We start from the raw sequence: 26,676 nt of genomic DNA, 5'->3' as shown, positions 1-26,676 counted from the left end.
TTATTATCCATGGCGAGTGTCGCGTTCTCGTTAACCACGGTAAAGGGGGACACGTTCCGCCGGGGCGTTACGAAACTGCCGTGGCAAAACGATAAAAATCCACGCCTCGAGGGATCGACTTCGAGAAAGTGATAAAAGACCGCTGCCAATGCGTAGCAACAAAAATCCCCGTAAATTGTTTCTTCTAAAGAAAGAAGAACGAAAAAGAAAAAACACGAAATTATCGCGATCCTCCGTGTCGCTCTTCCCGGTAGCGATTTCTCCGCGCCGGCTTTTTCCTCTCGTTTTTCTGCTCGTGGACCGGGTGCTGTGCGCCCAAAGGCTCGCCCAACCAACATACGCGTATCAACGTAAGAGTATACTGCACAGCTCTTGGATTTGTTCGCCCAAAGGGCTGGTAAATAACTAAAGAAACATACGTTTATGCGTTTCTGACGCGCCAAACGAGTTTTCCTCGTGAATGCATCTTCCCTCGCTTTCTCTTTGTATTTTGTATCTTCTTTGGAAATAGACAGAAATAATCGTGGTTTATATACGGTTTGGAGTTAGCCGTACGCTGACTCAGATTTTGCATAGCTCGACCGATTGCAACGATTTACAGCGGCGAATAAAATGAAGTTTAAAAGTCGAACGAAAAAGTCCGATAAAACATCGGAATTTTGGAAAATGGAAATATGTGTGTATATATAGTTACTTACGTTTATACTGTAATATACTGTAGGATAGGGGAAGGAAGATTGCGCAAAAGGTAGCGCTTCTTGTCTAACCGTGCGTTAAAGTCACCGAAGTCTATGTACGGTGAAATTATTTTGAGAAGCAAATGGAAGGAAATTTTCGTAAACGAGTGCGTAGATTTCCAAGTAACGTAGTTTCCCGGTCGCGATGTAACGATCTGTCGTCGTAGTAAAAACACAATAGGAAAAGAGTATACGATGAAACAAAATTCTGACTCACCACGTTATCCTGACGAGCAACGTCGCCGCCGTGTTTCAGCAATAATTCCACTACCTCCAAATGACCCTCGGTAGCAGTCCTCTGCAGTGCCGTGACACCAGTCTGAAAGCAAATGAAAATAAAAAATTATTAACGTTCAACAGATACGTTTTAACGAACGTTTTTACTAATTTCAGATTTGATACACGCGAATGTCTTGTAGCGGAATTCTAAAGCGTTCCAGTGACATTATAAGTTATGAAAGATTTATCAGCGCGTTTTCTTTCGCTTGTAACGTTTGCAAACGTTAATATATTATGTTTGCCTTTGAAATCTTGTATCCCTGGTGGAACGTGCCTAAACTCGAGATTCGTTTCATTCCAGTTTTCGCTGGCATCGAGCAACGTCGTTCATTCCATGATACACTTTTACCAAGATGATTATGATGGATGGCATTCCGTGTTTTGCCAACGTCCGCTAGAAAATACATTAAAAATTCTCTGTATCAGAAATTCTTTTTGCCTTCTGATTCATTCCGCTATAAATATGAAACGACTTTAGAAGCGTCCGTACATCAAATAGATCCTTAACTCTCTATACCATCGTATATCGTTTCTTCGGTTTACAAAAATATGGCCTTGTACGAGCATTTATTTTCCAGATGGAAGTGACAGACTGTAATACGATACGAACTATAAAGAATCTAAATTAACGTAAACTCAAATTTTTCCTTATTCGAATAAAATCGAATAGAATTTCGGTATAAATAAGCACGCAGAGCAACGAACGAATACGATCTTGTCGACGATCGATCTACTCATAGACGCGTAACCGAACTCCGTTGCTTTAACAAGAAGAAGACGTAAAAAGGAGAGAAAGTAATAAAGTGTTTGACGTAAACGTTTCAATCTTGTTAAAAGCTAATAGAGTCAAAAACTCGTTGTCCACGGAGTTTTCGTGTGGTCATAAATTAAAAAATTCCACGGTCGAACGATCGTCTTATCTCGTGCTGGTAGTCGAAAGGGTCTGGACGATCGTACATGTACGACTGGACGAGGGAATGGCTCACTAAAAAGATAGAGAAATCCCTAAGTAGTTCACAGACCAACTGTCTACCTCCGAGAAACTGTCACGTATAAATTTTTAAAGGTGGCTCGAGCTCAAGGCGTTCCACGTAACTTGGTACCGTTAAGTAGAAAATGGAAGAAAAAGTCACTTTGTCGTGGGCGTAGAAAACGATATCTATGCTAAATACATTTAGAAAGGTGTGAAGCGTTAAACCGATAATTGTTTGTCTTGGGGCAAACGATTATTTCAACGGAATTTTCCTTTTTATTTAGTCGAACCAGCTCTACACGTATAAACGTTATCCTTCGCAAAAGATGAACGAAAGTTCGAACGAACGTATTTTGCCGTACAGAGAATCTATTTCTATACGTAAGAAAGCGCAGAGAGCTGATCAATAACTTGTTCTATTTTCTACAGAAGTTTTATTGTAGTACAGAAATTAAGATTTCAAAAAGCACGTATAAACGCCAACAGCAGAGAAAACATGTTTCCTGCATCTGTTGCTCGAAACGCGTTAACCCTCTTATCGTACGATCGAATATCGCGATTAACTTATCGCACACGTGATGCACGATCGTTTCAGTACGCAATTACATGCTGGAAAAATTCGTAGATGCGAAACACGAGTACCTCCTGTTAGATTTCTCAACAGATACCGCGAACGTATTATCAAATCTATCGATGTGTCCATCGATGAATCCACATTATTCGCTGGTCAATCGATTATAATAAAAGAGGTTCTATTCTCGTTAGGGTTCGCTGCCTCGGCGCGTTAATAATGCTTGAATTTAAACGTAAATTCGCACATAGATACCTATATAGTATGGTACAAGTGTGGAAACTGGGTGTTTTCTTTTTATCGAATAATATTGGCCTTCCGAGATGCATCTCTTAATCTATTAGCCCAGGTCAAGATCTTTGACACATACATCCACGAATATTATTTTTATATCTATCCGTAGCTTAACTCAAACGTGAACGACACCTCTAAAGCGATTAACGAAATTAAACCTATTTTACATCTACTTTACGATTACAACGATTACTGCCATTAGCGACGTAATTGGAAACATTAAAATCCTGCAATTTGAAAATTCGACTATTCGACGGACTGTTTGAACATTGGAAATTGCAAAGTCCCGAGACGTGAGATAAAGACCGATTAAACATCGTTTAACGTTGCTAAATTAGTCTTTAAAAATCGAAACTCCAAAGACCCGTTCTCACGCGTGCTACTAATTTTCAGCGCACTCGCCAAACGAAATACGTATCCTCTTCAAATGGAAATCAATAGGCTGAAATTGTCCGCTGAAAACCGTGTCCGGACGAGATCGCAAATGGACAAATGACCAACGTGGCCATTTGACGTGGCAAGATACTACCGTCCTACAATCAGGATGACAATTGCGACGAAGACATATCAGGATCTTGCCAATAATTCCAACGCGGTAGGTACTCGACGCATCTTCCATAAATCATGAAGCTATCCCTCCGAGCGAAACTTCACCCCCTTCGCGGTGTGGCTGCAAGATTTTCAACGAGCGACTAGGGATCATCGACGAGTCCTACATGAAAATCTCCTACGGTTGTAAACGGGAAAGTTAGTTATTTTTTCCCCCTTCTCATGCGGACGACGGACGCGTGCACTCATGAATCATTCAAATTGCTTGTGAGTGATGGAACTGCAGCTTGAGAGCGGTCGTCTTTCTTCGACAACCGAGAAAACTCGCGCCCTTTCCTTTTCTGTACAAAGAAATCAACCAGCTTTCGCGCCATTCCTTAATTTTAACAGGCTCGTGCATGAAATACGATCGTTCTTCCATTCCAGACGAGCTTGTTCGCTTATTTATCGTAGCAGCTTGTTATCTAATTTTTGTTATCCGATACTATATGATCGACGGTTCGATCGTAATTTTGATTCAATTTATAGGGTAGCTAGGAATATATTATAATATCTCGAGGATCAGGTTTATTGCTTTCAAGTTTCGTTAATGTTAATACGAAACCAGGTGTTGGATTTCAATTATTTAAAAGTCAACGTTTACTAAAACGGGCGAATGGAAGTTCTGCTTTTATAGCTTTACGCGTGCTTTTACGAAGATTTAATTGCAGAGATTATTTTAGAAACTTGAGAAGTTGAGACACGTAGAACGAAGACTTTCTAATTCTTCTCTTTTTAGTTTCATCGTCCGTGTCTCGATGTTCGCAGTAATTTTATCGAGGCGGAAAAAGCGACAAATTTCAACGAACCAATGGAAAACGAACTAACGTCTTAGCAATTTTTAACGTTAGCAATTTTTCAAGAACGAAATAGTCGAGCCGCTGGTACCTTTTTCAGGCAATTCTTTTCCATTTCCTACGGCACGTAATCTCGTTAACAGAAAGAAACCAAAATAATTTCGCGTGGACGTCGATTTCACGGCACGTTAAAGCGAGTAACAGCCTAACAAGGTGCGATCGTCGAATGAAAACCGTGTTAATGTATCTGCTGAAACACTTACAGCGACCCTTTACCTTCCGCGAGACAACCCGGACTAACAATCCTGTCTTAATTACCTGACTACTGCCAAGTTTTTCATAACGTCGTTGTTTAGTGTTAACAGAAACTTGTGTTTTCTCGCTGCCTCGTCAACCGAGAACAATGTATTCCGTACACAACCATGATGCAGTTAATCATAGTCTTTCTCATGCATGTAGGGGCCTTGCAAACATTTAATGTACATTTCTTATCTCATCGAGCATTTGAAATACGAACGCGTCTCGTTTGACTGGCTAAATTGGAAACAAACAAGGGAACTTATTCCTAGACTGTTATGACTAACTGAAGAAGAATTACTATAATTGCAATTAATATTATTATATTGTAAAGAATTTATCGTGAGAAGGGAAACCGCGGTGCTAGTGAGAAATCGGTTGCATTATATGCATTCGTTTTGAAACGATCGTTGTAAGAGAGAAATTATTCCATTCTTACGAGATATACATTGCCATTGTATTTATATTCTTGTCGTATTTCTTGGTCTAGAAATCAACTTCGTTCGAAGATTCTTAACGAACGTATCGCAACATAAAGACAAATTTCGTAGTAAAAAATTTAAATTAAAGACCTTGGTTTTTTACACGAATGTAACGTTTCGAAGATCATCGTCCACCTGCAGGAAATACACGAACCGTATATTCGATAATGATACGCTATACCTTGTCCCTCCCCTTTTACCGGAAGTACTCGTGGTCTTCTCGTGTCAGCTGTACTTCGTTCAACCTATAATCCAGGGATTAGACTAACCACAGTGCGCGTCGACCATTCCTGTTAATCGCTAATTAAGTTACTTAACGACGAAGAGCTATTACCGATCGAATAATCTTTAAGTACCTAACACCACGTACACGGATGAAGAATATGCTCGTTTTTTTACGCATCGAACAACATTTACAAGGCTAAGTAAATTATTGCGTCGGTAAAGCAGGAGACATAATTAAACGATACGCATCGAGTGTGTTAATTTTAATCAGCCAGATTAGTCTCGTATGACGACCGTAAAATTGATGTCAGCGATGCTTGGACTTCTTCAAGCTTGTATAACAGTTCTTATGATAGTTATTTCATTATAGGGATTTGTTCTATAATAGATGAATTTGCTAATGTTGAAAAATAAAAGATACGAGCTAGATGATGGAGTACAAGCGTGATCTGTTTAATCTCGTAACAAGGGCGTAACTTGATTCATTATTATCGTAATCTTGTCGTAACTTCCTATTATTACCTTCTCTTTCCATGTACTCGTAGCGTCATAGTTCGCTTAAATTTCTGTTTTTGTGACGGAAAATTATTACTGCAATTAACTTACAATTTTCTAAATTTCATTCGAATTTTCTTCCAGTTAATATTCCAACAAATATAGACATCGTTAGACTTTAAAATCCAGCGAAAGGTCATGAAATTGATGAGATTGTTAGACGAATGCTTCGGAAATCGAAATGGAGCTATGTTTGATGAGAAATTCTGTTCCTGTGAACGGTCTTGGAAAATTATAGGCGCAAGGGAAGATGCAAGAACGGCAACGGGGATTTTTTTTGGACCGTTCCATGAATTTTGCGCACGCACCGCGCAGAGGCCCAATACGAGGCACGTTGGTATGCGATGTAACACGCCCTTTAGTCGGCCAAACCGGCCCATGATCCCGTAATCCATGTTTGAAAGCCGCTGTTCTCCTGCGTGTTTATAATACTTTAATCGCTATTGACAAGCAGAACGAAACTTGCAGCGCTTCCACCGATAATTAACATTGCACGTTGTTCTATCCATGAATGATTAAAGGTTGTTCGATGTTCGAGGAAGCGTATAAATCCTGCAGGCCCGAAAAACGACCAAACAACTGGTCGTAACGATGCCAAACCCAATGACAATATTTATTGCCTCAAGATCCTGAGAATCGCGGAACAACGAAAAATAAAAATCAACGTATATAAGATGTGTCGATGGTTTTTGTCAAAAGGAAGTTTTACAAAATCGCGTAATAAATTACTCAGCAGCTATGTACATAAATTACACGTATATCGAGTAAACGTTTCGTTTATCTATGATAATTACTAGGATGCGAGTAAACTACAAGAATCAGTAGCAAGCAGAGGAAACGCGTGTAATATAAAAAAGGGGAGGGGGGGTATACGCTTGGTCTATCATATATTTAAGTTCGAGTGCTCTCGGGATAGTATAAGTTGTAAATTTAAGGTATAAACTAAGAATCGAAAGTGTGCTGGGGAAGAGAGAAAGACAGAGAGAGAAAGAGTGTTAATTAAGAGTACATGCCTTGGTGACGTTAAAGCTAAATGAGTAAAGGAGTGGGAGAAGGGTGCGAGGGTCGAGGGTCAGCATCTTTTGACCTGGGAAGACAGAAGTCGTGAGCCGAGTGTTAGAATAAGACGTACGAAGATACTGTAATCAGTTTTTGCATTGGGTATTGCTTGTTAAAATAAAACTAAACTTCGCTTCAAATAGCACATCCTTTCTTGTCCTTACTCTAGACTATTTAGATACTACACGCGTGTTATAGAACTCGAAGAAATTGCACAACGGAATCTCTAAATGACCAGCGTTGCATACGAAAAAGTCCAAAGCTGTGCTGAACGAATTCGCAGCGGTACATATACGGTTCAGCGGATCAAGAACTGGAAAACATACGTAGCGTAGGATTGCGCTAACGCACAAATAAAAATCGTTTAAAAAATCTTAAGCGAGGATGTATATAGTGCTTCCTGCTTCAACCTTTGAAACGTGACATTTTACTGTTAAAACTGGGTACCATAGATTCGCATAGACAAGCTAACAGGTTGGAAGATGTACGTCAGAGGAGAGTAGCTTCTGTACAAAGCGCAGATAAATCAGAAAAAGAGCGGATGCATGGCAGGGAGCCGCGGAAACACTTGTTCGGTCGAAACGACCGCGAACAGAGACAATGGTCAGGCTTTCACCGGGGCAATCGTGCCGGTATATCGCTATGGTAGCCCTTCGTGGTCGCGTTATGGCCACCCGTCGTTAGTTAACGCCATAAATGGGAACGGGCAGCGGCTATGCGAAAGTTCATGATGTACGTTGTTACGTCAATTACGCGCTTTAGTCCGTAGAACGGGCTCCGGGCTTCCATCACGTAACATTGAAACGCGCCCGGACGTTTCGACGTCTTTTACGCCGCAAGAGGTACACCGAGGAATCTAAATTAACTCGGCCATTCAGCCCGCTTTACTCAGGCCCTCGTCTCCACAACGCTTAATATACTTTAGTCTACCGTCCATTGTCAGTTACGTCCGCGTTCATTTTTCTTCTATTTTCCCCCGTTTAGACGCTGGCTTGTGGTTTGGAATGCTTAAATGTTGGAAGTTCGTCTTAAACTTAGAAGCTCGCAATATCGTAATTGAAACGTGAATTCTTCAAGTGGAATACTTTTTAATATCTAATGAAACTTTTAAACTACAAACACGACAAATTAATATTAACGTAACGAAAGTAAAAGGCAGAACGTTGAAGTAAGTTTTCGAAAATATTCATCGGTTGCGTACATGAAAATCTTCGGACGATAGTCCTTGGTAATTTTTTGGTAAGTGACGAAAGTGGTTGCTAGTTGCTGTATATCCGGGAACTTTTAGGTAACGGGTGTCTATGAAATAAATATGTTGCACGTTACGTGTACCACGTTCACAGAAATACGTTCTCCCACGCACGATCGACGAGTATCCGGAGGAGTGTTTAATGTATTCACCCCTCTTTTCTAGAAGAGTCAGCAGAGGCATGCTAATTGCCTTTTGGACAATAGTGGGATACCATGTTGGCATGCGATTCTCTGGGCACGTTCCACCTTACATCAAGAATAATTTCGTTCGATTTCAGCTGTCCGCCATTGCCACGTCTGCTCATCTTTTTATTATTACCGTTTAATTTTCCGCAGAAATATTTTTATCTCATAAGATACACAAACGTAATTAGCAATAAGCTTTTTTACTATTCAAAGTTTATTAAAGTTGTGCATTAAACGGTATCACGTATTAAATGGCGAAGCGCGGGGTACATAAACGAATTATGAATCTTCTACGGCGAAGACAGCGAAATATTCGAAATTTCACCATGACGCAATGTCGCGTCGCACAACGCGATCAATGAAACGGTATTACCATTTAACTGGAGCTTTGCATGGAACAAGGAGCAAGTAGGCCTTGCGCCGTGGAAGATTCAACGAATATTTAAAAAAGAATAATCAGCAAGTAAATAGAGACTTTTGTCTCTTACTATCTCAAACTCTCACAGTGATACGTTTAAACAAGTCTTTATGTTCAGATGCAATTTTCGTAAACTAGCACTATCAAACCTTTATTCGTAAAAGGTAGCAGTAGCTATGGAACCTTAACACCCGTCTCCACGATGGAACAGCATGAAGCATGAAACACGTTGCAATGGGCAACGAGGAGCCATACGAAGCGAAATTCGAAGGACACGCTGGCATTTGTTCGAATGAAACCGGCCTCGGCTTTTATCGTCCAAATAAAGCCAAGTTCCCAAGAGCCGCTACACCATCACCAAGCTTCGCATGCGAAACAGAGAGAGAGACAGAGACAGAGACAAACAGAGAAAGAGAGAGAGAGAGAGAGGGAGAGGAAGAGAGTCACAACGACAACGCTACATTTGTCTAACTAACAAGCTACACCGCGAGGCGGGAACTGTTAAATCATCCTCTGTATCAGCGTATTTACCGAAGGATAAAACGTCCGAGTCTTTTGAATTTATTGCACGGCCTTGATTTATCTCGCTTGCATCCATGAAGATGAAGAAAAAGAATGAGGAGATGAAGAAGAGGATGAAGAAGAAGACGACGACGAATAAAAAGGAAACGAAGAAGAAGAGGATCCTCTATGTTTCGCGTGGATCGGCAACGAAAAGAAATCGCGACGAGCCGTGGGGCCTCCATGTTTATCGTCGATCAAAACCCTCGCTGTTATCTTCCCTTTATGCAAAATTGTTTTTCCACGATTGTATTTCCGAAGGTACGGTCGCCCCGAGCACCGAACAGTCTCGAACACTCGGCTCGATAATTGCCGCGTGTCTACCGCCTCATCGTCGGTTTCATTAAGCCTGTTCGGCCTCGAACCGAGCGGAGCGTGATGGCGTTTGGGTAGAGAATTTATGGCGAAGCACGGAAAACCCTATCTCGCACGTCCCAGTTCCCTCTTCGACGTGTCTGCGTGTCTGTACGTGTATGTATGTATGTAATAACAAGGGGAACAATGGGGCCTCGCTGTAGATAAAATAGGTTTCTGCTCTTCCTTTGATTTTTGATTTTTGCGATTTTTATTTCGAACGTTGAGAGTATCGTGCACAGCGTCGAACGAGTGGGAATCGGACGTTGGGGCGTAGGGTGAGATTTAGTGGCGAATTTTACAGTAGATGCGTGTTTGGTATTTTTTCTGCTTCCGTTCTTTTTTTCTTGCAGATTGGGGATTCTTTTGAGCATTATATTGCTCAAAGAAGTACCGATAGAAGTCCTAGGGTGGAACATATTGTTATAATTGGAAGGATATTACAACTGAATTTTATTTGTAATAAAGTTTGCCACTTTGTTATTATTAGAACGATCAATTGAGCGAAAACTGATAAAAATCAAGTAAAATGTCGAACTATGCTTTTAGCAATCTTATCGAGATATTTTATCTCTATTAGAAATACGTATTGAAAATACATATACTATGTTACCTAGAATTTAAGAAATATAGACATTTAAAGATATAAATTCAAGTATAAAATTGAATATATATATTTATGTCTGTTAATCATACTTTTTGTTAGCACGTGAACATCGTATTCCACCAAAACAGGCGAAATGACTCAATTATACCGCTCAGTAGGCATATTATATAATTAGCATAAATTTCGTATTTTATTAATTCTATGGTAGTAATAGATCTCGAAAATCAATGTAAGATATGTAATATGTAAAATCGAAGTTTATTTATAGGTTTTTAATGAAATTCAAAGTCGGATAGGATGAAGGTTTTCATGAACGGGGTAACCACCCCTAGATGACCGTGTGGCCTAACGGATAAGGCGTCGGACTTCGGATCCGAAGATTGCAGGTTCGAATCCTGTCACGGTCGACGTCACTTTTTCTTTTTTTTTCCACAAAAAAATACTCTTATCGCATCGTAGGAAACATTCGAATAAACTAAGATCGTCAAAATTTTATTTACGCGAAATATTCTTCTTCTTCTTCTTCTTACACCTCTGTCTTTAATTATTTATTTTATTTAATGAATATTTCTAAACGCAATACGAATCGTAAATTTGTGTTAATTATCCATAAATTAATACCTATTTATTCGTCAATTTTTCTTACGCTTTAATCGATACCAAATCGTTTCAAGAGACTCGCAGACTGTTTGCGATAATATTTTTCTGTGCATGTTATTTCATTACAACGAATGAGGTTGATAGTTACCTTATCTAATGAAATAGACTTTATTTCGGTCTACTAATCTCAGTTACAACGAATTAAGTTGTAGGTGATAAGAGAAACGTTTCCGTCCGGTCTTTCAGAAGTTTTATCGTGACTGATGTAATTAACATCATAAAATCATTGCAATCATAAAAAGAGCGTGAAATTATGGAAAAATTTCTAATCTCCATTTACTTTATCCCTGATCCGCGTGATTATTACATCATGTACACGCTTCAGCTACGAATTAAAACATCCACCGATCTTCGTATCCTCCGATCTTCCGCTGAAAAGATAACAATCATCGAAAAGCTTCGCGCAAACGACAATCACCTTTGGTTTTTAAAATCCTTGCATTATCCCGTTAGTTCCAAAATTAATTGAAGTTCTACCTTATTCCCTGCCTCGATACGTTTTTACCGTTTAAAAGAATGTATCGTATCTGATGTAGCGACGTACGCAAAATATCATTTCGTGAAAAGTAGCACTGGACCTATCGTTCGAATAGAGTCATCTGTAAAAGTAAGCAAGCAATTGCGGAATTTTTCTAACGTTCGACAATAACGCTATGTACGATCGTCGAGAACGACAAAGCGAGGCAATTACCACGCGTAATTACGTTTGTTACACGTGGAAACGGGACTGGCGTTAGGTAGCGGGTCGTGCACGGCAAAGGTTGCAGCGAACACTCTATAACTCACTGTGCTTACATAGCCGGTATCGACCTACGATAGCGTCGTCGGTTAATTTGTTGCTTTCACGACTGGCCACGCTCGCCGGCTGGCGAGAAAATAAAATTATTCGCGTTAGGTAGGCGGTTCGATGCACGTGCATGACGAAGGAAGATATAGGGACAAAGGGAAGAAAGAGACGAAAGAGAACGGTGGTGTCGATGTTGTAGAAAAAGGTGCATGGCCGAATAAACGAAACGGAAAGGCAGGAAACTCGAAAGTGAACTAAATTCGTGTACCAGTTGTCGTATTACCCGAAGGTTAATATGAAAACGTTTATCTGGCCGATGGTTTGAATGGCAGATGGCTGATGTACATTTTCTCTCATTTTAATGTATTTAACGTTTAATCGCCCGATCTATTCGCGGAGTTAAATCATTCAACGTCGAAGAATCATCGGCGTACAGATCGCCTCGTGTTGCCTCGTGTCCGTTGGGTTAGTAAGATCGTACTGGAAGGCCACGATTACGAATTGATTTACCGTGTAAAAGGCTTTTGCTTTTCCCAGCCGCTTTCGTGTCGTAGATTAGAATGATCGGTTGTCGCATCCATGACAGTCGATATATCAGCCTCGCCCCCCCCCAACGATTAATAACTTCGCCGTTAACAACATTATTATACACCCGTATATTTCTATATCTTTAGAGAAGCTCTTTTATTTCTCTTCCAAACAAACACATATTACGATTCTAAGGTGTTCGAATATTATTTACATGATTAGACGCTCGTTTCATAATCCTGTCAGTGATGGTTTTTTTCCAGAATCACGTATAAATCGAATTCGTTATATACGTAATATTTTCTGACGTTATGTATTGATTTACGTATATTGTGACGTATTTGAGGCGCTTCGAGGACACAAAATCGACTTTAATCGCAAAGGTAGACATTGTTCGACTTAGGTCCACTAACACCGTTTGCGGTTCCGGGGGTGGCGCGGATAGAGGAGGGGTTTATAGTGGCGTACCACCTGCCGAGTCCCACAGGACCCTGTGACACGGGTCACTGGGTATGCGTAATTGCATTTTCCCCTCCTCGCCAAAATAAAAGCTCCACTAACACCAAACAACCTCGTCTCATCTCCGCGCGATACTTACGGCTTCGGTAATATCGTATGGAAATACGTATTATGCATTAAAAATAAGGTACATCTATACCAAGTACCAAGTACAAGACATATATAATACGTAGAATGACACGTACATATACAGAAGCGAATAGCTTCACGTCGTAATTATCGCGCGACCAGATGACTCGGAGACGTAATCAAGACGCTTCGTCCATCATCAAGCATTTCCTCGTTGGTAGATGAGAGACGAAACGAGTCGCGGCGAGTCTCGCGAGTTTTTTCCGCCAACTCATCGTCTGCGAGCGTCTCTTTGGCTCACTCCCACCCAGTGGTCCCATTTCCTCTTCAGATCACGTTCGAGCTTCTTCACCCGGTGAATATGGACTTCCTCGTTTGCGGCTGCACGCCTTCCAGCAATTTTTTGATTTTCCGTAAATCGCCGCTGCCACTTTCTATCGCGAATCCAACGGTTCTACGATCTTTTCCAGTATTTCTTATCTTTCCCTTCTCCCCTTTCTTATCTTCGCCCGTTACGATATTCAGATACATCGGACAGGCCAGTGTGCGGTTTTATGAGAAACTAAGATCGATCAGGTTGTTCGATGGAAGGTTGAATATTAACGAGCTGCACCGAGGGATAGATAGACGGATGACGTAGAGAAATAAGATAAAATTGGAAAGTATACGGCTATAGATCTTAGACATAGTTTAATTTCGATCGTGCATCACACGAGAATCACACGAGATCCACGCGATAATTTATGGCTCGTGGATCTTTCAATTTTACTATGAATTCGTAACTGAGAAAAAGCGTTACGTTAAAGGAAGTTCGTTCGTGGTTCAACGTACATATATAGCGCATAATCGTTTTCAGAGATAGTCGAACGCGCGATCCTATCTTGAAAGTTCGCCAGGTTTCTTAGCGGTTTTTACGGTGTTCTTCGATAACTGTAACGCGACCGTACGACGCCTGAAGAAACATACGCAGGCACGTCGAGCTCTTAATAAATACGTTTCATCAGGAATGGTAAGAAGTGACAGGCATCGATAAAGAATCCCACAGGTTCTCACCGCCGTGCCGCCTCTGCGAAATATCTAGAAGCGAAGTTGAGCCCTGTCGTCGTCGTTAAAGACGACAGAGATCTCGTCAATATCTTGGACAATGGGTCAACTCCTTCGATCAAAATATCGCGCAGACTCCACGATCGCTAAAATCCCGTAATAAAATTCCAAAACTGTGAAACTGTGAAACTATGACTGTGATATAGAGACGCGTATCACGTGTATTTCATTTCACTTAGAAAGTATCGGAGAGAAGTGAATTTATTGCAAACCCAATTATATTCGAATCGCAATAAGATTAATTCAAGAATCCTTCGAACGTTTCTTGCGTTGCCAGCGACGAATAATAATTCCGCGCGACTGGCTTTTCCACCACGCGTTTTCTCTTCTTTGCTTAATTCCCGATAATGGCAATTATTGCACACACGGAACCGTAGAGAAGCGTATTCGTTAACGGGTTCGCGGGTATCGGGGTTGTCGAAACAGGTTTAACGTCAACTCGTTCGTAAGATTTAATGAATGGATCGACTGTTTTTTCACGCGGTTTCGTACAACAAGCTTGTAAGTGAAAGTGGGATGAAAGAAGCTGGTACAAGTTTCGAGAGATTTACGATAAAACCTCGTTAGCTTAACGAGCAAATCATCGATTTAAGCTTGAAACTTGCGTGTCGCGTCTAAAACCAAGGTCGACACTTCCGCCACTATGTCATTGCTGTTTCACGGAGTCATCGGCCGAGTTTCCCATTTCATTCCGTATAACTGTATCAACCTAGCGTTAGAGAACGTTCGTACCATTTTTCTAGGTAAATACGTACGAACGTTGCGCGTCGTTTCTATGCCGATCCGCTTCGTGGAAGAAATCGCGCTTCTGTCACTTTTCAACCGAGCTTTTCAATCGCGCGTTTATCGTAGGTCGAAGGTAAAATCAACGAGCCTAACGTATCCAAAACTAGCGTCACCTGTTCGGCTGCTATTTCGCTGCTGTTCCTCGGAGTCATTGGCCGAGTTTCCCATCCGCGTAACTGTACAGTCAAGGAACGAACAAGGACGTGTATCGTCGGAACGAGGAACGCGCGAGAAGTGATGGAGCGCATCTACCGGATCATTTGCTCTAATGCAGCCGGGACGAGCAAATCCTCTCATTATCCCGATGAGGAGCATTTAGTTGAACACTAGAGAACACCCATCCAGCCTGTCCTTCTTACAAATTACGATCATCTCGACAAATTACGCCCAGTTTCTGTCGTTTCTTTCGCCGATGTCTCTTTATTCGCGTGGCGAACGATTTTGTACGCGAAATGAGACATTTCGCGTCGTGAAAATATTCGCCTGCGGAAAATTCGACGATCAACGAACACGAAATCTACGGAAACTACGAGTCTCGTCGATTTCCTTAGGCTCTTTTCGAATTACCGCGCTTTTTGTCGACTTAATGGAAGATTAATGGAGGCGATGAATAATAACGCGATAGAAATAATAATAACAACGAGGAAACGAGACGCCTGCAGCCACTCTTCACTCGGATGGGTTTCTAATCCTTTTTTCCACAAAGTATAATAATTGGTTGCGTTTCGCAATGCAAGATAATGGAACAGGTTACGTTATATTTGGACGGATAAGTAAATGACGTGATATTTTGTAATCGCCTTGGAAGGAAGATTTCATATTGTTAGTCGGTTAGGTGAATCGACGACGAAGATGTATTGGGTTGGCGACTAAGCGATCGCGGTCTTTGTCATTACCACCTAATGGCAAAACCCGCGATCATTTAGTTGCCAACCCGATAGAATTTCCTTGTTCGAAAGAAAAGAACGTTCGTTATTTCCAATGGACGTTAAGCGCTATACGATTCGGTTCAACGAAACTCGATTCTCGGCTGTATCTCTTCTCGCAGGAACGTACGGTGTTCGAAGTTGGAAATAATAAATAGCAGGTATAGCCAGATGAAAAAGAGACGGAAAAAGTAGTATGAATTACGTAAAACGAGTACGAGCCTAGTAAGAAACGACGAGCATAAAACGTGAGATATCTGTGCCGATGATATCAGCGGTAACTAGATGATGTACCTTTTTTTTCAGAGAAGAGTGAATTTTCATAACCCGCGGTGTTAAATACCCGTGTGCAGTAATACTCTGTCGGCGAAAGATTAATAGCTGCTAATAAAATGCGTACCTGCAGCCTCCACTATCTCCGCTTCCTGCGTTTCACCTGGTTGTCCCGTTTCAGTTTACGACCGAAAGGATCTACGAATTTGATCGCCGTCGATCACTGCACGACAATTTCGCACCGCGGTGCTACGATGGCCATTTAGCGGGACCCCTCTGTTCGATTAACGTGCCATTAGAGCACAGTCGTTAGTACAAAGTAAAAAAGGCACGACTAAAACGTCCTACGCTCTAATTTACATCGATCTTCATCAGCGGAACACGCGGTAAACCATCGAGGTACGAACGTTTTTGGAAAACGCGATTATCGTGCTGCCGTGATGATGATCGAATCGTTTCATGGCAATTTCGATAAATTACCGGCGTACGTTTATAACGGAACGCGCGTTTCCTTTAATTTAAATTCCTCGAGAAGAAATGTAAGTTTCTCAAAGGGGCGAAGTAGATTCATGAAATATTATTCCGAACGAGCTGCTTTTTCTTTTCAATTCATCGTCGTTCTTGGGAAGTACTTTTTCCTAGCTAACAATGGCGATGTTTTTCCATTGATCGTTCGAAAACAACGAGACCGATTCCTCTTTGTGATTTCGTTGGAATTAAAAATTAAACGAAGGTTAAGAGGCGATTAAACTATCTGTTCGATATTTTATAATAAAAAGATATAAATACAATAAAATATAACAAAATATCGTAACTTAACGTGTCAAGGTTTCAAGAATTCGCCAGTTCCTAGCGCGTTATTGGCGTTTCCGTGAATACCTGCGAAATTAGAAGAATCGATGTGAAAAAGCAGGTATTGGAAACGCCGATGGACAACGTACGCGTTTCTAAAATTTCCATTAATTTCGCGGCGGCGAGAAATAGGCAAAATGGCGGTAGCTCGGAAAAGATGAAATTAAATTTCGCGCCGTTACACGTCATCCGCTACTTGGCCTAATGAGTTCCTGATGCAGCCGACATAAATCACTGTCCCCCTGGCGATTAATACCTCGGCTCTGCTCACCTTGCACGTGTGCACGTGTAAATAATAAGAAATTCGCAGGAAAGAGAAAAAGAAGCAGAAACGTCCAAGCGACTCGACCTTTTTCCCTTTTCCTTTTTTCAAATTCTCTTTCGCGTTTATTTTCATCGCATGCAACGTAATCTCGCAACGATTGCTTGCCGTTTCGCATCAATTAACGTACACGATTCCTCATTACGATCATCTTGATACATCTAATCAGAGCTTCAATCCATTACCGTGACGATCTAAAAGATCCTAACACTCTTGTAATTACTATTCTATTAGATGGCGGTTTCCGCGATCGTCTGCAATAGTAATTCATAATTCTTCGCGTGGATCAATTATACCTGCACGTCCGACGCATCCTTCTCGTTCGTTTATGCAAAAGTAGCTTATGCATATTTCTCGTCGCTCGTGTTGGCCGATTAAAGTTATTTGTTGCAACTGGTAGTTAAGAGATTAAGAAAATCATCCTACTCTAATAGCTTATTATTGTCTAACTAATAGCGAGTATTTATTATTATTATTATTATTATTATTATTATTATTATTATTATTAGTATTATTATTATTATTACGTTTTAAGTACAGCATTCCACATTCGTACGTCATGTTGTCTCTTCTTTTTAGGTGGATATCGACATCGTATCAAGTACAGTCGTATGGACGACTGATTTCTAATCGGAAAAATTCTTCAGACATCGTTTAACCGCTTGTTACCCATTGCACGGGGAACGTGTCGAGTAACCTTGCAGGTTCTAGCGCCTAAAAGCATCCGCTTTTGAAAAGCAGAGAACTTAGGCTGAAAAGGGAACGTTGAAAATCGGCTCGGTGTTTTCAAAGTAATCTTTGATCCTGACCTCGTATACGTAGCTCGCATAGATCTTTCGGCCGAAAGAAAGAGCAATTCGCCCGAGGATTACCTTCCTGGAAAGATACCGGTACAAAATGTACCAAGTCGTGACTTCGGAGATGTTGTCTGAGAGATCCTGCAAGGGATCGGCACGAGTTCTTCTCGGAACTCATGATTTCGTTTCCGTGGGTCAACAGGTCGCGCTTATAATTGCTTATTAAAACCACCCAGCGTCCGGTTAACGAGGTCGATACCTAGAAATACCTTGTATTCCAGCTAACGTAGATTTACATCTGAACATGGGATCTTTTGGATAGATGGAAGAATAACACTATGGAAGATCGAAAAATATTGCCGACCGTAAGTACAATAAGTAGGTCAATCCTCGTGAGTAGCAGGATAAAATAGAAAATTTATTTAATTTGATAGAAAAAAAGAAAACAGAGAAAAAAGAATGAGAATGCTACGAATCTACGTGGGACAGCGTACGAGTCGTGCAATTAAAAACACAAAATGATAAACATCCAAGTTATACAAATTGATACGGGGATAAGCAGCTACTTCCGAAATGCATAATCATTCACGAAGGATCGTTAATTGGACCCGTCGCGACGATCAGAAAAATCGACTGTCCGCAGGAACCGGTGTTGATCGCAATTAAATTGAAAATTATTGATTTCACGAGCCACGGGGCGACCGTAAAACCTGGATTACAAGCAGATGCGAATATATTACGCGTATAAGCGAAACGGAGAGCTCCGGAGAAACTCTTACGATATTTACACCGCTATAAGAAAAGTAACGCGAACGCTTGGGTCAAGGGTATTTATAAATTACAGAGAGATGAATAATTTTACGAGCTCGGCCCATCTAGCGTCCGACGCTTATTTACGTGCAAATTAACGGTCGTCCGGGGTGCATGCCGATGGCGCCACGGGAAAATAAAAAAAAGGCAGAAGGAAGCAGGGATTTATCGCGCGACACGCGTATTTTTCACCAACCAATTTATGCTCGCAGGCCCTTCGTGTCGAAGAGTGCACGCGCGGCCTCGCGTGACGCCCGTGTGTTTCTGAAAACACGAGAATCCAGAGAAAGTGATGGACTTTTTTCCGTTTAGCCGCAAAATTAATACGTACTAAGCCTACAGTTTACGTTAAAAGGTTGTCCGATGTTTTAACGACGAGTATCGGAGCGGAACTACGAAAGTAGGCAGATCTAACGAGGATTAAGAACGCTGTCGAGCGATGTATGAAATAAAGAGGGGTTATTCCTCGAGTATAATTTCTCAGCAAGACTTTCGTGAAATTGAACGATTGCTTGGAGTTTTTGCAGCTCGCTACGGTAAGGCTGTTAATATAATCTTCTGTATGCGCCACGTGACTTGTGAATTACGTAGCCTCGTATCTATGTCCCTGCAATTTTATTTCACTCCTTACCGATTTATTGTACTTTATTAGTGTATCATTATCCATGCTGCGGCCAAACTACCTTTTTCTACAGCAATCAAGTGCTACGTTCTAAATCGTAGTAAAAAGCCCTCTTATAAGCAAATAAAATTCCAGTAATAGTAGGAAGCGTGGTAAGAACGTAGATTACGAAAGAGTAATTCGATGCAAGTTTGATAACAAAACGAATGGATCAATTTCCGTAATCGTGAGAACAGAGATCGCGACGATCTCAAGAAGAATTCGGGAAAACGTTAAGCGTCGAAGCTTCTGAATGGAAGGACGTTGCGAAAGTTACTGGTTCGCGGTTTAAAGTCGGTTTTTGTAAGAAAACAATTACTCGTGCCGCGATTCAGCCAGGGGCGTGTCGCGATACTAGGATCAAGGTGCAATTAGGGACGGTTATTAGAAAAATAAAGCAACGATCGCGATATTTCAGCCGAGCGTCGGCATCTAGACGAACCTTAATTAAGCTATAGCATTTCACAGCGCGAGATCGCCGCGTTCCAGCGTAAACGATGCAATTTCATTACGCCAATGCCTGTATTTCACCATTGGATAAGGTACTAAGATCGAACCAAGCGGTTTCCGTGTACGAAACTCATTTCGTTCGACACGGCCGAACGCGAGAATCCACGAAAAAACATCCGATCCATCGTCGTTTTCTCACCCCGGCCAAGGTCTCGCTACAATCTTCTTATCTTCTACTCGTTGATGCGAGAACGTTTAATTATCCTCGCTCGAGTACTTAGTAAATTAATGTCGTTTATCTTATGGATACTTCTAATCGGCATAGCGCGTTCAAAACAGTCGTTAAATAGCCGATAACGAGCGGTTACGTTTTATTAAACGAACTTTGTTAGAACCGGTTGCTTATTAAAAGTCGCTTGCGTATTTCTCAACGAGGATTTATATCGCACATTTACACATAGCTATACACAATTATGCACACGAGCGTTCTACCATTTCGAATTGAAATGGCAAATTGCACGAAAAGATCGACGTTAATCCATTAAAGACCAAGGTCGCGTTAACGCGAGACACACCTCGTTTGTAGCTTCTTTTTTTCAAAACAATTTACGTTATCTTATCAGAATTACGAATTCTGTTTCGCGTAACGTCGTGATTTCCTGAAAATGTCACTTTTCCTACCGCGATTGCATCAAACGACCCTAACGAACCAACGATATTGTAATCGCTGCCTGAGCCTACGATAATCGATTCCGATTAACAAGGACGACGTAGGTAGCACAGCCATTTGTTAACGAAGACGTTCATACCTATGCTGATTTATCATTAGAATAACTCGAGGTATTCTTAACGCCTCTGATGCGTCCGGAGAACGCACGTGGTCGAGCGCCGAGTATCCTCGACGCATACACGATGCAACCACGCGATTCTTCTACGAGCTTTACTCGCATTCGCTGCTACAATAGCAACTAATTGGTCGAGCTGGCCGCTTGAAACAGCGTGGCGAGTTAAGATGCCATTGTTCGCAGCCTCGCGAACGAATGCCGTGTCGAAACGATGATTCCGAATTTTTCTGAATCGCTTCGGGTCGAAGAACCGTCAAAGAATAAAAGGATTCTTCCGTACGATATCGATGTTCGAAATGGCGGTATTGATTGTTCGAACGAGACATTTTTCGCGTCATATCAACTACAGTTTCCAGTGTCATCGATGGTACATTAAAAATACTTAAAAAAAAACCTTCTCCGACACATCGAATCGTTTATCAGCCCTGTAGAAGATTGATCTTATCAGATATCACGAAATACAGATTACTGTTTGTGAGCAATTTATTTGAGATAAATATATTGTCTATAAAATTGATTTGACACACTAAGCACAAGTCCAGATATAATAACTTTCGCGAAATAAATACGCGCAGTCTCAAGAAACTCCGTATACACGTCTGATGCGTCTGTATGCTTATACTACCATCGCTGAACTTCCATGCTCGTCATTTCGTTTGTTTATTTATACTGGTCGGGGGACAGTCGGAAAGTTTGAACTCGACTGCGTTTGACGATTGAAAGTAGCGGCGACATTGTTTTGCTCGGAATTCATTACTCCTTGCAATACCTGTGACCTCCTAACGGTCATGATACTCCGAAATAAAACAACAACAGGATTTGAATTTGTCCTGCTCGCGTGCCGCTACAGCCCTAAATTACGGACAATTTACTCTCGAGATCGCGCGTTTGAAAACCTTCGAAATCCTGGAATCGATGCGGGTCGAACGACGACGAAGGCTTCGAGGTGAGCAGAGGGTTGCGCGGTATCAGGATAATACGAAAGCCGCGTTCGTGACTATACGGAAATCGCATAGCCGCATAGTGTACGAGTACGTAGATCGAAATTGCACCGCGTCGATGAAAGAATAGTCTCTGTTCGTCCGCGAACCAAGCGGATTAGCGATTCTCGTTTAAGGCGACGCTATCGCGAGCGAGGCGCGCGTTCGAAATGCGTTCTATCCTTCGACGAAACGATTCTCCTTGGCTCGAAGAAACGCGCGACTTCCTGGTTAATTAGTTTCACGTACAATGGAACGCAACTTATCTATTTATTTGCACGAAGATTCAGTTAATTTTCAGATAATCAGGCTTCGAGTCGATGCTCGTGTTATTAAATAGGTTTGGGGTTTTATATTTAATTGATTCACACAGATCAGTTTTGTATGCTCTGTATTTCACCACAGCCATTTACAACACGACGCATACTCGGATAAAAAACACACGGCGAACGGGAAAACAGAAGAAAATCGTAACTAGTCGTGCCAAATCTGCGTGTAGGAACACTAGTGATCATACCAACCTGACATTTATCTCAATAGCTCGATCAACTCCGATCTGTGAAAAACGTTCTTCCGTACCTTACGAATTTATTTATAGGAACGAACGTTCGTGTAGAAGATTTACTAACGTCGATCATCTAGCGTCGCGGAGCTTGGAAAATAATTAATCTCGCTATTTAAAACTAGTCTATTAATTTTATTAATAATAGTGTTGCTATTGAAAACCTAGTAGGTTGTCAAGTATTGGGTTAGGCTGCTTTAACGAACAGACCACGTACTCTATGGCGTAATCGGTCTGTAAATAATTATTATTTACGACGGTGGAATAGAAAATTTAGCAGAGTTTCCTAGACGAAGCAACCGCCTCCAAAACGATTTTTCCCGCTCCTAACCGGAATATATTACCGACAGCCTGCTCGCGATAAAGACGAGCTGATTTATCGTTTAACTGTTACGCGTCGCTTCGAGGGCCGTGTTTCGACGCTTGTTCCAGCTTGACCGACATACCGTTGATAGGCAGCTTTATTCGATGCTCTATCTTCCCAAGGGAAGATTCTTCGACGTGTAGCCTTCGCCCTTAATGGACTGGTTTTACGAGTTCCAAGCTCTCACAATTTACGCAACTTCGACTTATACCCTTTTTGTATTGCTATGTACTTTTTCTTGTCAGAATCTCGAGATAATAGACGAACTAACTGTAAGTCTGTTAAGGTATAATAAATGAATAACTTTATTAGCACACAGCATCGATACATATATATTACACTCTGAACACCTCGATAACCTTCTTACACGCACGCTTGTTGTCAAACAGACTATTCTAGAAGCTTCTAACATCTAACAACAGTCTTTTGTCTCAACTAAGACCTGCACGTCCTCTGACGCTTACATACACACTCCCATGTACGGTGTAAATGTATCATATACCTGACAAAATCTAAAAGAAAAATATCCGAGCAGAAGGTTGCCGCGAAATGGATAAAGAAATTTACGGAGAACTCGCGTGATTTCGGATGATTTGGATCCGAAATCGTTCAACGCTTGCTCGCGCGTTACGTAACATTCTACGTCCCAAGTTTCTTAAAAATCACGATGATCGCAGCACGAATCGTAGCCGAGCTACGATCAGAGAAGCGACCTTTCAGCGAGCGATTTAAGAATCGTAATAAATCGGGAGAAAAGCTGTTCGACGCGCGACACGATGCCAACGCTCGAAAGGCCTACTGCAACGATTCTCACGCGTTATCCTAGACACGCTAACGATAGTGTTCCGGCGAGAACATTACACGTTCGAGGCTACAATCGACGCCAGGGCAATTGCACGACAGTCAAAGTCGCACCTTTAACCCGCAGCCGCGAGTGAAAAGCCGCAAATAATGCCACGGACTCTCGCCCTTTCATCAAACCACCGCAAACCAAGTAGCGGCCATTACAGAACCTCGACTAAGCGCTTTCCCTCGCGTTTATCGCCAACTCACGTTTATCCGCTGTTACGTGATTTTATCGTAAATTCCTTCGTCGTGCGATAATTAAAAGGTATCATTCCACGTACGATTGAAGCGACAAAAATCAAATAAACCTACCTGGTGGATATAGAAACTCCTTTGGTCGTAAAATTCCCAACAGACCCACGGGCAATAAACTTACGAGACGTATCGTTGAATTTTCCATTCCGCAGCTTTGTCTGCGACTAACTCAACATCGCGTACACACGGCGAGACGAAGCAAGAAATCGATCGTGATCGAAGGACGGTTCGTACAGAGCGGGGCTGGCTGTCTGTGCGCGAATCGAGATAAATAAAACATCGAAAGGTAGACAGGTAACCGTACGCGTAATCTGAGGTTCGATCGGCGCGCGGCCAGTCTTTATTTCCGCGATAAGTCATCCGCCATCGACGCGTTATAGGAGCGTTTGGCGGGCCGATTAACTCGGACGTTAGCGGCAGTTGCTGTCGCCCCGAGGAATACCTCTGTCGACAAAAGACACGTTCGATCGACCGCTCGACAACACGTGAAATCGTGTTTGGCAACCAGGGCGCCGTGGAGAATCGAAGTTTCTCGCTGACAGTGACCACGTGTAGGTGGACTCAACTACGTTTGCGTAGCGGTGGACGAAAGGAAGCTTAAAGAATGGGGCGACAGAAGAGGCAAGTCGATTCCAGAAAACAGATCCATTTTGCGAGAATAGATTCTAATTGGATGGTAATCGAATTAACAGGATTAAATTTCGTTTAGGATTAAAATCGTTATCAACGTGGTAGAACAAAAGCGTTTAACGCAACGTTACTGGAAACGTTGTAACGCAAGTTGCGCTCGTACGCACGCAAGTTTGAATTTTAAGCTTCTTTCCGTTGTGCGTCGCTGTATATCAGAGAAACGCGAGAAGCGGAGAGTGAATTTTTAAGGATGGATAATTAAATAAAGTAGAAGGAAATACGAGTCTCCTGAAAATTCCAAGAAGCACAAAGGTCGGATATTAAGAATTTGTTGTAAATTAATGGCTACAGCGTGAAGCGTCGTACTCGTGAATACACGTGGCTGTATAACGAAAACATTTGATGTTGATCTACGATCTCTCGAGTAATTCTCTCAGTCGTACGAAACTCTGTCTGTAAATTTCTCTTTTTTTTTTTTTGTTTCTTCTTCTTCTTCTTTTTTTTCGAGCATTAGAGTGAATTATCCGGAGAAATCCGTTCTAGAATCCAAACACGCGTTTCATTAAGACGTAGATGGTGGATGATATTGGGTAAGAGTAACCCGACTGCTTCGGCGAGCTACGAGCCAAGAGTGTCTCAGTGGGGAATCCGAACAGCTTGATTTCTACTTGTTGCTCGTAGAATTTTGTTCGTACGATTAATCGTCAAGCTTATCGATTGCAAATTACCTTAATAAATTTGACGATTCTAAAGACTGTAATAATTTTATAACGTTTCGGTAATATTCCAAGATGTGTGGGAAGAAAGGAAGAAGAAAAATTTGACGCGCGGCCCATGGTAAGACCGAAGGAAGGAAAGTCATTCTCGAGTAACAGGTACGCGTTAACTAAACAGGTTTACAATCTGGATACGTTTCTTCCAGCATTATGCACGCTAATATTCTGTCATCTGCGAGGGATCCTTAATGGAACGTAGCTTACGGTTGGTGCGTTACGAAAACAAAATTCATCCTCCGTGAAGAATTGCATGGAATTTAAAGGAGCGTTCACAGCGACGGAAGCTGGAGCGCACTTTCGTTTCGCGATGCAAAATCCGATTAACTTTCGATCGATTTGACGAACTCTCCCGTTTGTTACGAGGTAACAACCGTAATTCACGGAAAACGAACAAAACCTTCCAAACGATCATTCAACGCGCTTTTCACTCGCAACAAGGGGAGTAACTGTAATTTACAAAAAATAAACGCAATCTCCCAGACAACGATGCGGTCTGAGAATAATTCAGGCACACGGTTTGTCGCGAAATAGCATAGCTCGCGAGTACACACGCGCAATACGTGGCATTTACTCGTATTCCAAGCTTCCCCCTTCTCGATTTTTCAACATTCCGCCGTTCCGTACAACTAGTCGCACTTTGTCAACGCGGCACGGACCATTATCATTTTTACCACGATAGCATCGTGCTGGCGTTCCCTTAAACGGCTGCAACCAGCTCGTACCATCCACGCAGTTACCGTTTCGCGCGTCTTCCACCGCGACGATGCTACGGCCGCGAGTATCTTCGTCGTTGCGTCTCACGCTGCGATCTCATCAAGCGCATAATAGACGCGCGAAAAGACCGACGTGCTCGTATTTGACTGCTGCAGCTAACCGAGAACCCGTCAACGTGCAGCTCTGTCGTTACCGTGCGTTATGAAATCTCAACTGGCATTTGGAGCGGGCCGGAAACGCGGCGCGTTAAAGCACAGCAAGAATGGGCAATGAGAACCGAGTGAACTTCAAAGTCTACGACGAGTCAATGCTGTGAACCGCTTCGTTTTGCTCTTGAATGGTAAATGGCCGATAGAACGGCTCTCTGATCACGTGGATTACTTGCTCGTTACTTTGCAACACTCGTACACGCCTTTTACGTGTGCGACGATATTTGTAAAAGTTCTTACTTCTGTGTGCGTAATATCGTGTTTATAAGGACGCTTTTAGAAACATAGTTGAAAAGATACAACGTCGTGTTTTCTGTCTTTTCTCGGTTTTCTTTCTTGCGAGAATAAAAATTCCTACAGGACATCGAGAACGTCGTGCATCGTGGTAAACATCGACGATACGGGAGAAACGAAACCTTAACACGTCTTCTATTTCGTAAGAAACTCGTTCGAGGAGCAAGTAATAACGCGTTGAACTTTCGCGAATGAATTTTGCCGATCGATCGAACGAAGAAGGATAAAAGACGGGAGATAAGACAATTTGTAGGTTGAATCGTAGAACGAAATTGCAAATGCCGACGTACGTTGATACTTCTTTGACATTTCCACGGATGAATTTGCAACGGGTATCTTCCTCGAACGATAAGCATATTTAGTACTATTGAGATATGTATAGTTTTCTGTGCTAGACTAGATTGGCCGCGTAGTAGTAACACA

The 26,676-nt window shown here is 41.8% G+C and overlaps 1 protein-coding gene and 1 non-coding gene across 4 annotated transcripts in view; one reads left to right on the top strand and one right to left on the bottom strand.

Annotated features, from left to right (window-relative positions):
* Nucleotides 1–26,676, bottom strand: part of dgo (ankyrin repeat domain containing protein 6 diego) — a 135,536-nt gene that overhangs the window by 52,881 nt on the left and 55,979 nt on the right. For all 3 annotated transcript variants that reach the window (XM_033337079.2, XM_033337078.2, XM_033337080.2), the window contains one exon: nucleotides 955–1,056. In XM_033337079.2, coding sequence (XP_033192970.1) covers nucleotides 955–1,056 — 102 coding nt within the window. The remainder of the gene's footprint in view (nucleotides 1–954; nucleotides 1,057–26,676) is intronic.
* Nucleotides 10,569–10,641, top strand: TRNAR-UCG (transfer RNA arginine (anticodon UCG)). Its single transcript has one exon. It is a non-coding gene; the product is annotated as a tRNA-Arg (tRNA).

Source organism: Bombus vancouverensis, chromosome 10, assembly GCF_051014615.1.
Source record: "Bombus vancouverensis nearcticus chromosome 10, iyBomVanc1_principal, whole genome shotgun sequence".
Taxonomy (NCBI): Eukaryota; Metazoa; Arthropoda; class Insecta; order Hymenoptera; family Apidae; genus Bombus; species Bombus vancouverensis.
The sequence above is the reverse complement of the archived record's forward strand: the minus strand, read 5'-3'. Positions and strand labels throughout refer to the sequence as shown.